The sequence below is a fragment of the Dermacentor albipictus genome, chromosome 6 (assembly GCF_038994185.2).
Source record: "Dermacentor albipictus isolate Rhodes 1998 colony chromosome 6, USDA_Dalb.pri_finalv2, whole genome shotgun sequence".
In the NCBI taxonomy this organism is placed as follows: Eukaryota; Metazoa; Arthropoda; class Arachnida; order Ixodida; family Ixodidae; genus Dermacentor; species Dermacentor albipictus.
The window spans coordinates 71,371,535-71,388,880 of record NC_091826.1 but is presented as its reverse complement, the minus strand read 5'-3'; the positions used below and the strand labels follow the sequence as shown (position 1 = coordinate 71,388,880).

The 17,346-nt window shown below is 44.0% G+C and overlaps 1 protein-coding gene across 1 annotated transcript; it reads right to left on the bottom strand.

The window, feature by feature from the left end:
- Nucleotides 1–1,659: 1,659 nt before the first annotated feature.
- Nucleotides 1,660–10,190, bottom strand: LOC139061176 (uncharacterized). Its single transcript, XM_070540818.1, has 3 exons — nt 10,065–10,190; nt 7,350–7,446; nt 1,660–5,071 (listed from the first exon to the last, which is right to left on the bottom strand). Exon 3 carries the CDS (start codon nt 5,014–5,016, stop codon nt 2,623–2,625), a length of 2,394 nt encoding a protein of 797 aa, XP_070396919.1. The 5' UTR covers nt 5,017–5,071; nt 7,350–7,446; nt 10,065–10,190; the 3' UTR covers nt 1,660–2,622.
- Nucleotides 10,191–17,346: the final 7,156 nt, after the last annotated feature.

Genomic DNA, 17,346 nt, shown 5'->3' with positions numbered 1-17,346 from the left:
CAGGATTATTGTTTCACCACCTTTGGTTCTTCAACGTCCATCCAAATCCAACTACACGAGCTTCTTTTTTCGCATCTATCTCCATCGAAATGGAACCCGCACTGTAGGGAACCGAACCCGCGACGTCGTGCTCCACATCAGAACGTCACAGCCCCTGAGCCATCACGTACGGTTCACCTAAGTAATGCAACGGAAGGGTGTCAGCGCCGTATATTTTATTTGCCCGTGTGTTTCCGACCAGAGTGATTTCCGTTAAGGCGTTACATGTCCGCCCACTTCTGTTGGGTGACAAGTAGGATTCATACACAAAATACACGTGAAGCTGGCAATAAGGTGACGCAAACAGGCCAGTCCGCGTGGTAAATGAAATGAGAGAATCAGTTATAGCAAGAACAGATTAAGCCGCTGCCACCTCGTTGTACGTCACGCTGCACACATCCGGACTGTCTTTCGTTGGACCGGTTGCTGATGAACGCAGGAGCTCTATATTCTATCGTAAAAGAAGCGAAGATTACAAGGTCGCTGCAAGGTGACGTCGACTGGCCTTTACTTGTCCTGCGATGGCGCGTTGTCTCTTGGGTTACACCCTTCTCATTCGCATCGTCGCAGTAAAGTTACGTAGCGGTAGTCCGTGAGTACACTCTAAAAATTTTCACACCCTTATAGGTGTAATAGGGGTGTTTCGGTTTTTTTCACCCTTGTAAACACCCATGAAACGCCCTTTTTTTTCAAAAAAGGGTGTTCCACAAGAAAACACCCTTGGAACACCCCAGTTCTTCTAATTTACACCCTAATTTTATGGGTGTAAATTCACAAGGCTATAGTGTGATAAATGAATGTTGGCAGGTTACGCATTTATATTGGCCATACATGAGACGCATGCTACCTGGCTGCCCCCGGGCCGCATACTTTAGACAGCGCCAATTACCAGCTGCATTTCCTTTTAAATACGAATACTGTTCTAATCTTATTAGATATGCAAGTAGTAGGACTTGCTGCAGTTCTCAGGTATGTAATAAAAAAACTACACAGCCATCAGAAAGCCTTAGTTTCAGCAGGTCTCTGCGAGCTGTGCAAGAGCCAGTTAAAAAGAAAAACTACATATCCCCCTTACATACGTTATCACCTCTGGATCACTACCGACTGCACCTTTCCGATAAAAAAAAATTGCAGAGACAGTGAATGCTGCGAGAACCAACAAGCACCTACTCCCTAGCCGAGCAAGGCTGTCTGGGTCGCTCCCTCTCTCCCCCCTTCAACCCCCTGGGAAAATGAGAATGCTACGCCTCTGTCTCAGTTGAAGAAATGACTACGATGGCATTGTCATTTATGCCATTCATGTCATGGCATATATGTCATGGACACATGCAATGCATATTCTGATATATATCTAGTTAAAGAAACAACCACGACATTGTCAATCATGTGATAGCATGTATGTTGTGTCACAACATTCGTTTGGCATTCCGTGCATATTCTACATACCCAGTTAATGAATGACCATAAAGGCCTCATGTCACTTATGCCATTCATGTCACGACATACATGACATGTCATTCTCTTTGTCATGCATTGCACAATGATATACACCCAGTTAATGAAACCACCACAGTGGTATTGCAGTGTAGGAAGCTGATAGATGGGCAGATTCAAAGTGCCTGAGGTTCACAAAGAATGATTTTATTAAAATGTTAAGCTTGTGTCCCTCACACACACTGATGCCACAAGGCGTGGATTGCCGAGGTCTAGTACAACACACCTCCAATGCACACAACCAAGTAGCAACGGGAGACCAAGCTGTCCAGCTTGAACCCCAAGAATCAGCTATAGCACTGACGAGCAAAGCTCTGAAGGCCGTCGAGGCCCACTAGCTCATGGAATAAGGTGGTAGCCCTCCTCTGGCAAAGACTTTGTTTGCTTACAACCAGTAAATTTTATATTAAGGTCATCAAGCCTGTACAATATGCATGTGCTCATACAAATACACTCTGCATAGCTCTGACATGCCCCATTCCATCACAATAGCTGGTGGGATGGACATGTGGGCTCAAGATAGTCTAATAACACGGCAGTGAGACACTTGTAAGTACAAACAACACAGGCTACATACCAGTAGGTGAGACAAGGTAAACTCGATGCACAAGAAAATACATTGTTATTACAGTTCCCAGCTTCTGTATTAATGAATTTGTCATTCATGTCTAGAACAGCTTTGTAAGTGAGAAAATTACAAATATATAGTAAAAGTCAGAGTGTCACCACTGTAAGGACGCGGCATCTTTACAGTGGTGACACTTTGAAATGTATGCACTTGAAAAATGTGTCATTGTAATGGCAACAATTAGAAGACATGCAAACAAGAATGTGGAATAACCATAACATTAATAAGCATTTTTTTTAATATCACATAACTCGGCAAATAAAGTAGTGAGCAAGAGAACAGAAACAAACAGCACCAAAACTCGCAGCATTACAAAACACAGTTAACCATAGCTTAGCCTCCAATGACGCTGAAGAATAATCACTAAGCTACTGGCATGCTACTCCTGCTAGTTTTTACTAATGATATAAAGTTGAAAAATTTAAGTGTACACTGACCAAGCTTGGTGCACCAAAGCTCGGCTAGAACAATCCTGAACGAGCACCTACAATTGTTCGACCTCTGTGCTCTCTCAAGTATACAGGTTCTATATCAGACTCTGGAAATGACCACAGAATCTGGTGGTCATCTGTAGTCTGTACAACGTATACATGAAAATGCTCATCAAAGCAAATGGTACGAAATACCGTTCCCACAACTACAAGAATCTTGCTTACAAAAAGTATCTCGCATATTTGCAAAAACTGTGGATGGGAATCATCATGGACACTGCTGACAATGGCACACCCTACTCTGTATGTCCTACCATTTGTTGTAACAGAGTTTGCAGAAAATATACACGCAGCGTTCAAGTTGTGTTGAATGATGCACTCTTTGGCAATGTCAGACAGGTGCTCATGCAGCACCTGGCAACAACCAGCACTGACCAAAATGCCCCTGTCCTCCCCATTAATAATGGAAAAACACTGAAAGAACTGATGTCGCATGGCCAGAGTATGACAAAGGTTCTTGAAGTTGTGGATTTTACGAGCAATATCCTTGAAATACTGGTGTTTAGCCTCAAAGCGCATCGACCAAAGTAAAATTAAAGGGCCAAACTTTTGCATTATTGAGGGATAGTGTATGAGATAGTGCATCTTGCATGGAAAAGACACAGAAGGAAACAACCTGCTGAAGTCTAGCAAAAAAAGCTGAATTTTTCTTTGCAAGTAAGCTATATATGAGACTGGAAGCTTCCGGCACATGATGATATCCGTGATATCACGAAGAAGCAAGTAAAGTTGCCAGACTTCATCTTCTGATGGTACGCACTCTCCTACGAACAGGGCAAGATGGCGAAACAGACAAAAACACTGCGTAGCTGACCCTTTGAATGGCGCCTTTGCTTGGAGAAATGTGTTAGAAATAGCTTCTGGCTTATTTCGAACATCACTTGGATCATACTTCCATCTGGAAATGCAACTGTTCAGGAACTGAAGAGAAAAAAATCCTTTTGAAATTAAATAACGAATTATGTGCCTGAGTGAAAATGGTAGCACACCTTCATGTATATCATGCATAATATCTGGTGGAAAGTGCTGAGTTGGGTCAAAACCTTGACACTGAAGAGCACAGGGGCTCCGAACTCCATACAGTGATGTGGTGGGCAATCCAGCACTTAGCATTGACAAATGATGACGATGTCCTTCTGGCGAACGTAAAACATAATCAGTCTCTAGATGCTTGTAATTAATCTCGGTTCGCAGTGCCATGCAATATCTACAAATTCTGCCATGAGAAAAACTGCATTTAAACCCTCCCATTCTATGGGTAGAGAGATTGTCACCAGTGAACACAAATACTGACCCTTTCAGCACTTTCCCATTCACAACTATGCCTTCATTTTCTAATCTGCTCACATCTTCAAGCAAAGGTGCAAGTATCTTAGGTAACCCATACGTGCTCACATGTTTGTCTCTTACTAGAAGTGCCAAGTTAATTCCTGTCAACTGTGAGCGGAGCTTCGCACACAAATTCAGCACTGAGAAATAAACTGCAGTCAATTTGTGTGTGCCTCGTTTGCTACCGATAGGATTGCATACCTCGAACTCATCGCTGTAAAGTTGCAAACAAATCTTGCTGGTGTCACCAGCAAAGTATGTGTGGTCAGAAAATGCGCTTCCATCAAACACTGAGCACATGTAATTTTCCAATTTAACTGGGTGATCAAAGTTCCCTGATAATGTCACATTCTCAAGGACAGATTTGAGCACATCACACAGAGGTACATATTCCATTGTTTCAGTTTTCCCATTGCTGGCTACCCCAAGAATAACTGTTTGTGGTTTAGTAAATGGAAAGTGCATTTTCCAGTACGAAGACCGACCTGCAGTTGTCAGCAGATAGTTCATACTATCTGTATGTAGGACCTCTTTCACGATTCTGGCCACCTCTACACTAGATTGGAGTCGGTCGTCTTCCAAAAGAGCTTTTACAAAGAATATTACATCATTAGCTATTTCATGCAATGTCGATTCTGGAAGTCGCCGCCCCTCCTTCCACTTCAAAAACAATGTTGCAAGCTGCTTCACATAGTCTGAATCACTGGATATGGACAGCTCACTGCATTCTGTTTCTCCAAGTGCTCCTAAGACGTCAACAGTATCTGAACCAGTTTCAGCAGCACTTCCAGCGGTGTCTGCAGTGTTTGAAGGCGCATTCACACTGGGAACTGGCCTCTTCAATATGTCACTGTGTCTTCTGTACACATGCTTCTTGTATGAAGTAAACAGTCTGAAGTTTTGCATGCATCCAGCCAAGCCACAGACCCAGTTGCTTTCATGTCCATGAGCTACGTGAAGGTGACGGAAGAGTGACTTCAATGAAACTGCAGAGCAGCTGCATCTTGGGCACTGAAAATAACGAATTCCGGGCATCTCATATGAGCCTGCTTGCCTTGGTTGACGAAATATTGCGAGTGGTCACAGGATCCTGCAGGAAAAAAAGGATGAAATTTAAAAGCACGACAAATTGCACAGGGAGATAACTGAGTAGTGGAGATATTACATCTTTTATCATTGCAAAACTTACACTTTAGCTGGTTTATAGCGACCCTGAAACACTGTTCAAACTAAGCATGCAATGACCCACTATTAAAGCATCCACACTTCACAAATCTCCTGCCTCAAACATTTTATAAATCCTTCATGCATGAGGGGAGTTAGACACATTTATCACATTGATGAGCGGCTTGCTCCATTTTTGTAGCATCTTGATGGCTAGGCTCATTGTGGCACTACATGGCAGCTGCAGCATCTACACTATGCAAATATGCAGAACACCACTGCTATCTCAGAGCCCATGTGCAGTAGATGCAGCTACGTGCAGCTGTTATGTGCAGACCGGCAGTGCAAAGATGAAGAGCTTTTTTAGACTTCTTGAGAGTGCAGGCATATATAATTTCAGAAAATGGAACAGTGCGAATAGACGAGACACGAGCAAAAGGCAGTAAATGGGATGAGCACTAACTTTCAACCAAGTTTAATCACTGAAATCTGGGTTACACATATACACATGCATAATCAAATAAAAAAATAAAAACAAACACATGTCTAGGTAAGCCACTGTTACTGCAGTGAGCAGCCAAGATATGCCAGCTCCTTTGGAGATAGTGCAAATAAAGGCTAGCTGATTCAGTCAGCCCCTTTGCAATCAATATTGCCAGCTTCAACTACTAAGCTCATGTATAGGTCCTTAAACTACTACATAATAACTGCTTCATTGAACAAAAGTGAGCATTTGTAATGACAGCAATGTGTGGACACTTGTGCATATGGTCATTTTTGTTTAGTGACATGTTATGCTCCTTTAACCTCACGTTGATGCAGTGTGAGACACGTGTTTGTTATTGTCCCATTTTCTGCCTTTATACCAGCTCAGTATACCAACTCACCCAACTTTACATCCTATTACAACATATAGTTTTCATTTATTTAACTTAAAACTTGCAATAACAGTAGTGCTGAGAATGTTCTCGCAATCATGAAACCAGCCAGTAACTGCTTGTGGCTCCAGAAGAGGGTTGTAGCACCGAAAAAGACAACACAGAAGCAAGACGGGTCAGGCGCAACTTCCAACTGTTTACTCACCGCGTATGTGAATGAATATAAGGACAAATCAAGATAGGTAGCGAGAACCACACATGCACGCGAGGGTTTATACAAAGAAAGCGGATAAAAGATAGGTGAGGCACGCACGTATCTCACGCCCATGTATCTAAAAAAGCAGTTTCATTCTTATAAATGGAGATAGATGGGGCGCTAACACAATTGCTACTGTTTCTTTTAATATAGAAGGCCTCCAACAGTTCACTGGCTGTCTGGTCCTTACTTCTGTTTAAAACCTTTGCTTCTTTCAGCCTTGCCACACACTTAATCTTCCTTTCTTCTCTGCAGGCTTTACAATGATGCAGCAGATGAGAACCAGTGCCATTTTGTAAATCCCGATTATGTTTCGCTAATCGGTCGTTAATACAGCGGCCAGTTTGTCCGATGTGCTTCTTTCCGTATGTGAGAGGTATTTGATATACGACTCCCACGGCACATTTAACAAGCGGAGCTGCATGTCTCTTTTTACATTTAGTTTTTTTTACCTTGTTGGGATGCGTTTTAATGCACAAGCCAGCCAGTTTCTTTGGGGCGGAAAAAACCACAGGAACGTTATATTTTGTCGCCACATGCTTCTAATTGTGCGCTACCTTATTGGGTGTACGGGATGACAACCCGTCTACTTTTGCTTTTGGAGACCTCATCTTGGTCGCCTTTTTTTTCTGTCCTGTCCAGTCTCGCTGCTATGTGTTGTCTTTTTCGGCGCTACAACCCTCTTCTGGAAACATGCACCAACTAGCCCCCCAACAAGTATTACTCAGCTGCTTGTGGGCTTGCGACAACTGCATAAAGGCATAGTGCCATGAGCATGCAGTTTTTTTTTTTACTGTTTTGACACAGTACTGTAACCTAGTGCATGCAGTGAAATAATATTGGCTCATATGCTCACAGTAGCCTCCTTTACAGATCGGTAGAGTTTCGTATTAGGTTCATACGTGTTTAAGGGCCCCATTAAAAATGGCAAAATATTTATTTTCATAATTTAAGGCCAATTTCCTCTAGTACTCATATACAATTCAGAAATAAAACTATTGGAACATCTTTACTTTCCACAGGGTTTTCTATGCTAGCAAAATTAAAAGAAATATCTTGAGTCAACTCACAGTTCCAATGTGCTATCCACAGCTGGCCACCCACAACTGAAGCTTCCGAGGTGCTGCGCAAGTTCTTAGGCCTCCATGATGCAAGATATGAGCAATCCTAGAATGAGGGGAGAGAATTAAGTAAACATGACATATTTTTGTATTTGCCATAAATAAAAGTCTGTGAGTAATGGCAGCAATCATGATTAGTGCCAGCATAATGTGTTTTTAAAGTAAATTGCACACAGTGTGTGCACCCACTTGACTGGGCAGGGGCTGGCGGGAGGGGAAGCATCAGGGCAGGCAGAATCCATGGTACAAAAAAAATTAGAGGTGGGGGGCAGTGGCACATGCCCAGTGTGCAACACCCTCCCTGGCTAGGCCGCTGACGACACGTCAATCTCAATATGAGCGTTGTAAAAACCAATGTAGGTTGGGAACTGAGCCACATGGGTCACTACAACAAGGTATGGCTAGTCACCTCTGCTGTTCTTCATGCTGAAAGTTATATGGATATTGACTGTTACTAGTCCACAAGCTGTGCACTTGAAATGTGGTTACCCATAGATAACGCACACGCTAAAGACAATTAGCTAAGCTGTACGAGCTAATTCTGTGAACTATGGCACAGAGAAAAATCCAAGGAAAATAAGAGCAGCAAAATTTTAACTAAATGTATTTAGTAAGGCAACAGCCGATATACCGTGTGTTACACATAATTAGTACTAAAATTCTGCCCAGCTAAACTGCTCTTGCTACGTAGCTGGACAGAACCAAGGCCATGCTTTCCGTTGCTTGGAGCAAATCTGACTATTCTTTGTATTCTGCCTAATTACATCATTAGTTATTAATAATTAAGCAACTGCTCTTTCAGAGCAATGTGTCAATGAGAAAATTGTAGACCAACCTGAAAATTTTCCGACCAAGCTTCCTGTTGCTCAGTACGTGCTAGAATCTTAACCCTATCAGAGTCAATGACGTAAATACACGGCGCCGCGAACATCTTCAAAATGGTCAACGCCGTATATTTAAGGCGCCGTCTGTACGTTTAAAACGCGTGCCAATTTCCTAACTTTTTTTTTATTTATTCTTATTCTGTTCTTTTCTGTCATATGCGGCCACTATGTGGGAATGCGGGGGATTTTTTCCGTGCGCCTCCCTCTCTCGGTTTTCGTTGCATGGTTTGTTTTAGAGCTAGTTTTCTCCCGCGCGTCTGTATACTACCGCTCGCGCATTGACGCGCCAGCGGGCGGGCGGCGGTTTGGATTTTGTTCTGCGAGCGGTTTCGGCTTCTCGCGCTTGCAAAACTGATGGCTATCTCGTCACTAATCGCTCAAAGGCGCACCGCTTGTTTCTCGCTCGTTGGCGCTTACAGGGGTGCGCATAGGAAGGATGCCGCAGTGCATGCTTTCCGTTGCTTTTTTTTTTTTTTTGCGACTCGAGAAAACTAATTGTCCACACTTGGCGATAAGATGAAGATTAGCGGAAGTTTGCCACACGTTTTGCTTTTCTGACGGGCACAAAACCACAAAGTTTTCTTGAGTGAATGCACCTACGCAGTTCTATTACGCTATGGATGTACATATTAGTGTAAGAGCAGAAACATTTGAGAATTGCGAAATATTCTCGTGTGCGCATTTTCAAAGCCTTGTGTATGCACAACAATGCATCATATTCTTAATTCTTATAAGTTTATTTCCTTTTTTATTGTTGTTATTCATGAATGAAGAGTACATATATACTAACGCAAAATATTTCTTTCTCACTTTAAATTCACCCTAAAAAGATTACGGTATTTTTTTTTTTTAGATAAGTCCCTACGAACAATCGGAATCTGCAATAAAAAGAAAATCGACCCTGGGCGGTCGCATATGGCAAAAAAGATCGACCCTCAGAGGAAACTTACTTGGAAGAACTTACATAGCATGTACTGTGTTTCATGATTATTAGTCAGCCTCAACCGAGCAACATTTGCCCTGTAATTTGTTTTTCTTTTTTTTTTATGCGCAAGCATTGTATGGCTACTTCACTGGGAAAATCGTGCGTCCCGGGACCGTCCGTAACAACGCAGTGCGCACCGAACGCAGTGCGCACCGATCCCAGAAATAGTGCGACACCGGGCCCGCCAGCGGTGGAGGTGAAAGCAAACCTACGCAAACCCGGGCAAGGATGCTAAAACTAAGCTAAACGGGAGATAGCAAGCAATATATGGGACGCCCCAGGAAAGAAAACCGCTCACTAAGTACAGCAAGGGCCTAAGGGGACGCCGGAACAAGATGCATTAATACCTAGGCGAGAAAGGTATACGGATGTCACACGGCGCACGTTTGATCGCGATCAAGCCCGATCCGCATGGAATTTCTCGGTCGTGATAGGCTCCTTTGCATAAAATGCGCGAGAGAACCAATCGCAGTCGAGAATTCCGATCCGTATCGGTGCCGATCGCGATCAGAAGTGTACGTGTGACACCGGTATTACAGGGATAGCATATGGGATAGCAAGTAGTTAATATGGAACGCCCACGAAAGCCCCGATCAGTGAGGAGAAAAGGCCAGATGACGCAAGCGAACGACGAGCACGCCAATTGTTAAGAAACGCTACGCCTTAAGTTTCTTTATCGAGCGGTTGTGCCTATGCTTACGCACTCTTGGTTAATTCCCCTACCGGACTGTCTGCATATAATTTTTTTAATGTGTACTTTAGATAAGGTTCATAAAGTTGTGTTTGAAGACTTACCGAGCTGACGGCCGTCCGCACAAATCGCACCGCTGTTCTTGTTGCTGCATCAGGCCACAAGCATCCACAAGTCTAGAGGAGTTCAGGCAGGCAGAAGGTACAGAAGACGCAAGACGTAATCAGCCGTTACGTTGAATCGCATCTTCGTCTGCTATCTAGCGATAGTAGCGCCATCGGTAGTGTGAAGAAGAGGCGCGAATGCAGGCACAAAAGCTCGACCGTCTCGGCGTCGTCGAAGAAAATAGCTGGAAGGTAGCGCCGGTGGCACGCACATACAGACTGCGATGCGCGCGTCGAGAGGAGGCTTGATTGCACGCACAAAGGCTAACGGTCGCGAGCGTCTCAGCGTGTGTTAAGTGTCCGTGTTTTTGCTATGGTTTGGCGGCGTGGCACAATTTGTTTCTCACATAGGCCAGTCGTAAAACCATCCTATTCGCTTGACATTCTATCCGCCTGCGTGTCTGCGTCTCCCGTGTATACTAACGTGCCGGTACTCTGTGCGGTTGCCGCGCTGACTTGGTCGACAATGTGCTAAGAATGTCCATGCTCACCGCTGGGATCCCCATGGGAACAAAAGTTAAGAGGAAGCTTTAGCTCAGGCCCGACTCCGACGCGGCCTATTCAAATAAACGTAAAACGCAAGAACGTTTTTTCTTGATAAAACTCCTGGACCGACCTTAATGAAATTTGTTGAATTTGACAGAGGAAGTTAAATTCTAGTGACGGTTGGAAGAGGAATTTAGATTTAGGGCCTGAATTTTCCGAAAACGATTTTCAAGAATTGGAGAGTTCGAAAAAAAGAAAGGGCGCACGAAGTTTATAAATTAATAGCTCTGCATCAAAAACAGATATCGCGTATCTGTAAACGGCATCCAGTTTCTGTAAACGGCATTCATTATATCATTCAAAGAGGGCAAAATCAGTATGTTAATGTATATCGTACGTGGCTTTGTTACGTTGTGTACAAGGGTTCTGCAAAAGCTGCATTTCCATACTACTGAACTTTCTTTAAATTGCTGTGTAACATATAATTTCTTCCACTTTAGACGTACTATCAGATGCAATTCACAGAATTGTGATAACAATTTTCATTGCTGAGTTACGAAGTTGTAAATTTGATAGTGCTGTTTTCTGAAAATGTTCGATTTTTGCCAATTTTTAATAAAAACTTGGCAATCTAAATAAAAAATCTCGAAACCAACAGTCGCTAAAATTTAAGTTTTCCTTTTAAAGGCAACATACCTCGTCAACTTTGGTGCAGCGGTTGCCGAGAAAGACGAATTCTCCTTTTACATGTATTTAGATAGGAGCACCCTAGCGAAAGCTTCCTCTTAAGCTCAAAAGTCAAGCTTTTGGCGACTAATTGGGCCAGAAGCAAAAGCCACGTATACGCGATGTTTAAAACATTGCATATATATGGCATTAAGATATGTCTTTCGTTCTATAATTTTATGCGAATTTTATTAGCAAAACTATGACCTTTGAGAGTAGCTTGTTGCATTAGGGGACGCCGTCCCTGCGGTGAAGATTTGGACACCATATTTGAATTACAGTATTTAAAACATTCTAAAAGTTATGACAGATTTTCACAAAAGGAAAACGGAGACCTGTAATGATCAACAGTGGTCGAACAAGGAATGTCATTTGCGTTTCTGAGCCGTTCTCTACGCAGAAATGCAGAAATAGCGATTTTACCCTCTATATGCAACCTATCTCTAGGTGTCTCTCCTTCAAAACTGAAAAGTATTGAAGGACCCTGTCATTACATATGGTGCCGCAACAGCCTCCTTCGATACGTTGATTCTACGTCGGCGCTGACATTGAGGCATCTTAGCATAACCCAATGGATTCGCACCTATATATCGTGTTCTTTCCATACTTTCCTTTTGCTATCAGTTATACACAGCCCAGGGATAATCGAAGGACTCCGGTATAACTTTTAGGTGCTAAAAAAATCAATTCTTCAGCTTGTGTAGCTTCGCATGGCGAGGCCAAGTCCACTTTGACATGCCCATATACGTCCCAGCTAAAGAAGTGCTGTGGTTTCGCATGCCAAAACCAGGATCTGGCACGCCAGATACTTCGGAATAACTTCGAGCACCAGGTGTTCTTTAATGTGCGCCTGAATCGATGTACATGAGCGCGTTTGTATAGCCACATAAAAATGCAACCGCCGCTAGCCCAGCCCGTGATTTCGAACTCAGCAGCGCAACGCTGCAACCATTGGGCTATATACCACGGAGGTCTCGTATCTTCAAGTGGTGGCGTAGCCAAAACATTTTTTTCTCTCTTTCTCTTTAAGGGAAAGGGTACACAATTAACCGATGGCGTGGAGAGGAGAAAGGGCAGAAGTTTCCAGGGGACAGGAGCTCGTTGTCAATGTACAAATGCGAGCTCACTACATCTTGCGGAACAAGAAAAATCATTGAACACGTCCTGTGTATTTATCCCCGGTACTACGTCTAGCGCGAACCACTCCGAACAGCATTAAACCGGCTGGACTCTCAACCATTTTCAAAAATGAAGACCCTCGGACCACGGTCGTGCGCGTCGATGGCGTAGAAAGCGACGCGAAACTGAAGTCGAAAGTACACCGCGACCGTTTATAGGCTCGGTGTGCACGGGCCTTCGAATTTGCGCGACACTGCGCGTTCTCTCTCTCTCTTTTCATCCCCATATCACCATTCCCAAGAGCAGGGTAGCAACCAGGGCGTTCGCCTGGGTAACCTCCCTGCCTTCAGTTCCTTCTCTCTTAACTTGCAACAACATGATTAATTTCGGAAGCCAGCGGTATCGCGAGAGTTGCGTCTGGCGCTTGCACCATATGGTTTCAATACTGTAGCTTCGCTTTATACGATATTTTGAAGCACATTCGTGGCATCAGCGGATGGAACAATAACGAGTATTACGCTTAAAATTTCATCCTGGCCTAGTTGGTATCCACATGACATTCTACCACTAAAGAAAGATGAGGACAGCGCGAGAAAACGCGAACTACACGGGTGGTTTTTATTGGAGTATTACTCGTTGTCTACTTATTTGCACAAAAACACAACGATGTAATACCAAGTGACATAGTAAAAAGGCGGACAGACAAGTGATTTTACCATTGCGTTTGAAGAAAAGAAATAGATAAAAAAATTAAAGAGCCCCAACACACGCCATCACAGCCGGCATAACGTTGGAGCGAACAGTTGACACCTTGATGCGGGCGAAGACTTACGGAGTCGCCATCTGTCAGAAGCGCCTCCCTTGCGTAGTACGAGGGATCACGCAGCGTTCCTCATGGGTTTGGTTTAGGGCGCTCAATAAAAACACTACGTGGCAGCCCTCCTCGACATTTCTGTACGTAGTCTCAAAACGAGGGACGTTTTTTTATTGTCGAAATAATAATCCTGGGCAAACTGAGCGCACAGAATCGTTTACAGACGCTATCTCTTTACCGAATACGTACGCCACGGCGCGCGGTCGCCGCGATGGAGTCTCCCGAACCGGCTTCTTGCGTGAAAGGTAGGCAAACGCTGAGACCGAACTATGTGACATATGTCCTTATAGGGGGCTGTCTATATAACCAAATGGAGCATAACAAAATGAAGTCTCAATGCAGCGATCGCACGGATTCGCAGCGACCTACTGCGCGTCTGCATGCAGGTCCGTGCACAATGCGTCGCTTTCGCTGCGAGTGCGTTTTCGCATCGTGCCGTGAGCTTAAGGCCGCAGAATATGAGCATTTCACAGTACACAAACAACCATCGTTTCGTGGATGCTATGCGAGCTGTTCAAAAATAATTTCTTTATAGACTTCGACGCTTGCGGTGGCAGTGATGTGCCCTCACGACGATACAATCTTTTTTTTTCTCTAAATTCTTCGACGTTTCAATATTATTTCTCAAGTTCCGCCACACTGTATGTTCATCGGTATTCTCAGCGTGCGACTTCCCGCTGCTTCTTTTTCGTAATCCAGTGTGTTAATTGATAACGCAAACATGACCATATGCCATGCCTTTCTTCAATGTGCCTCCTACCGCTCCCTTTCCATTCCAATGAACTTGCCATTATCTAGAATCAACAAGTTCATAGTCCAAATGAAGCGTCATGACATTAGCCGGGCAGGGGGCGCGGGCTATAGCGTCTCAATGCGCGTTTTCTGCTTCCTCGCGTTTGTGCTTGATGCTTATCCGAGTTGTAGCCGATGGCTGTTTGCTGGTTCTAAGTTTCGCGAGCCAAGCTTCACGCAGCTTCTTGTCCTGCGGCTGCGTGCGAATAAGGCTGACACCCGGCTCCATTGGATACGTCCGGAACTGGGGCACCGAGCAGTAGACTACCATGATGCACGCCTCCAAAGGCAGCCACTACCTATTATAGTGCTTTCAAATGGGGGGAAAAAAGGTGGTAAAGCCTCATCACTTAATCAGAACCGCCGCGCAGGTGGGATATTAAAACTTCCGTTTTCAGCTCGCTCCGGCGCTTCCGAAGCAGCCGACGCGGTCGCTGTGTCCACGTGATCCCTCATGCCACGTCACGCCGGCGGTGGCGCTAGCTTTCCCAGTGGTGGAGCTCACCCCCTTACCACCCGTGTTCCCGCCCTTCCCTACTTCGTCTCCGCTAACCGTCGTTATCTATTGGCGACTTTTTTGTTGTTGAGTCCGCGCACCCAACTCAGCGCGCACGGCGTTGCATTGCGGCCTGCGTCATCTTCAGCGTAAGACATGTCGCATGTGAAATGTTTGGTGGAGGTGCCTCACATCCAAGTGAAGCGACCGTACACGTTGAGCGACGGCTCTTATGAGGACCTCAGAAGAGCTATCGCGGTGTGCCCCGTCCTCGGCAGCGTTGTCGCGTTGTCAACATGGAAATTTCAGGTACGTGTAAATGATATTCACCCTTCTATTGATCTTCGGAGTGCAACGTGCAATATTTCATGTGAAAGATGCAGTGCCTGTCATCATGATGTGGGATGTGGATTTCCAGCGGCAAACGAGAACTATATATACGGCGCTTAGCACTCACTGCCGCTGCTAAATGAGCGTGGAGGTTGTTTTAACTTGCCGTAATATATTACTGCCAGCTTAACCGGCAGCTCATGAAAAGCTAGCCCATTGATTTTTACAGTGATTGGCGAGTAAATCGAAGCTGTGATAGTTCCGAAATCAGACAGTCGTTTCGCGCTCTATGTTTGGTCGTGTTCGTGCGTTGTGAAGGCTAGAAAAACTAAGTAGCTTGAGGGTGGTTAGTTCCAACTTCAGGTGGTGTAACCTTGTGCCTGGATATATTTGTTATCCGTGCCGCGAGTGCCACCTTCATGCTTCTGTTGCATAAGAGCGGTAGCTGCTACGTGCTGACTGGACGAGAACACAATGAAAGCATTTTTCTCACTCTCATAGCTGTACAGCGGGACGCAACAAGATTTCTAGCTTTTTATTTAGAGATTAAAGAGAAGTATTCAGTGTGGGCTAGTATAAAACTCAAATTCTGTCTTAACATAGATTGCTAGCTGTGGAGAGAAGTGAACCCCAACATCCTTATTTGAATTGTTCGCCCAAACCGCGCCGCCGCTGACAAAGATGCGTCACCGTACATTTAACAGATGTTTCGCTACGTGAGCCGTCTTAGGCGCATTTTTTTTCGGTTTAGTATCCTCTTGACCTTTTGAAGGACGATTTTTTTTTTTTTGCCATATGCGACCACCCAGGATCGATATTTTTATTGCAGATTCCAATTCTTCTGAGGGACCTATGTCGAAAAAAATTTACCTAAATTTTTCTAGGGTGACCGTAAAGTGAGAAAAAAATATTTTGCTTTAATTAATATGTACTGTTTATTCATTAATAACAACAATAAAAAAGAAATAAACTTATTAGAATTTAGAACTTGATGCATTGTTATACACGTACGTAAGGCTTTGAAAATGCGCACACGAGAATATTTTGCAAGTGTCAAATGTTCCTGTCGTTTTACAATATTTACGTCCATAGCGTAATCGAACTGCGTTGGTGAGCGCACTCAAGAAAACTGTGGTTGTGTGCCCGTCAAAAAGCAAAACGTGAGACAAACTTCCGCTGATATTCATCTTATCGCCAACCAGAGGCAATTAGCTTTTGCGAGCCTCACAAAAAAAAAAAGAAAGAAAGAAACGCATGCGTGGCGGCACCCTTCCTATGCGCACCCCTGTGAGCACTAAGCGAGCGAGAAACAGGCGGTCTTCCTTTGAGCGATTAGTAACGAGATAGCCATCAGTTTTGCGAGCGCAAGAAGCCGATAACGCCCGCGCTCGCGCCATTGCGCGAGCGGTAGTATATAGACGCGCCGGGGCAAACTAGCTCTAAAAGAAACCCTGAGACGAAAACCGAGACAGTGAGGCGCGAGAAAAAAATTCCCTGTATTCCCATAGTGGCAGAACATGCCAGAAAAGAAAAAGTGAGGAAATTGGCGCGTGTTTTAAACGTACAGACGGTGCCGTAAATATACGTCATCGACCCTCAAAGAGTTAATTTATGCCTACACTCGTTCATCCTATCTCTGAACTATTACTAACCCCAAGTACCGGACGATATGTCACTTGAAGCAAAAGCTGGAAATTCAAAGTGGCGTGTCTGTAAGTTCATGTCATCTTTAGGTTTTTTGCATACTAAGCCACCTCCCACAGTAACGCTGATTTATTTGCATTCGAGCGGTACTTGATCAATATAATGTGACAGCTATATTCGCTCTTTAATGTTCTCCCTTTATTGTGTATTATGCTTGCCTGCCAGAAAATTCTTTCGAAATTGTTTTCGATATCCAAGTGATGGAATATTTCACTGATGGCCTTATGTGACAAACACACAAAATAAGATAGATGAAAGTGATAGCAAACTTACGCAATGTTTCTTTTATAGATTTTGGACACGACCTTTGATGAGTATGTTGATCTTGGGCCTGGTGACACCATACCTGACATGGCCAAAATAAAAGTGCAGCCTGCCATGTCGGCTCACCCAAATGAACAATCAACATCACAGCCTCAGCAGGTAGTGGGAAATTTTACTTTGGAACAGAATACTGACAATTGCCTTTTATTTCCTTTGAACTAAATGACATATTTACGAAAACAATCCTTTCTCTTTGGGCAGCCTAATCAATATTTTTTGCTTGTTATAGGGATCTGCAGAGAGCAGTGCCCTTGCACAAGACTCACTATCAGCCATGGATTTTCTTGAAGTGTAAGGGGTTTTTACTGAAGTATTCATTTTCTGTGTAGTACAGCAGCCCTCAATTTCTGCTACTTGATTTGACATTCACT

Excerpts from the sequence above, each read along its gene's own strand:
- LOC139061176 (XM_070540818.1), bottom strand. The coding sequence starts at position 5,016 with ATGCCCGGAATTCGTTATTTTCAGTGCCCAAGATGCAGCTGCTCTGCA.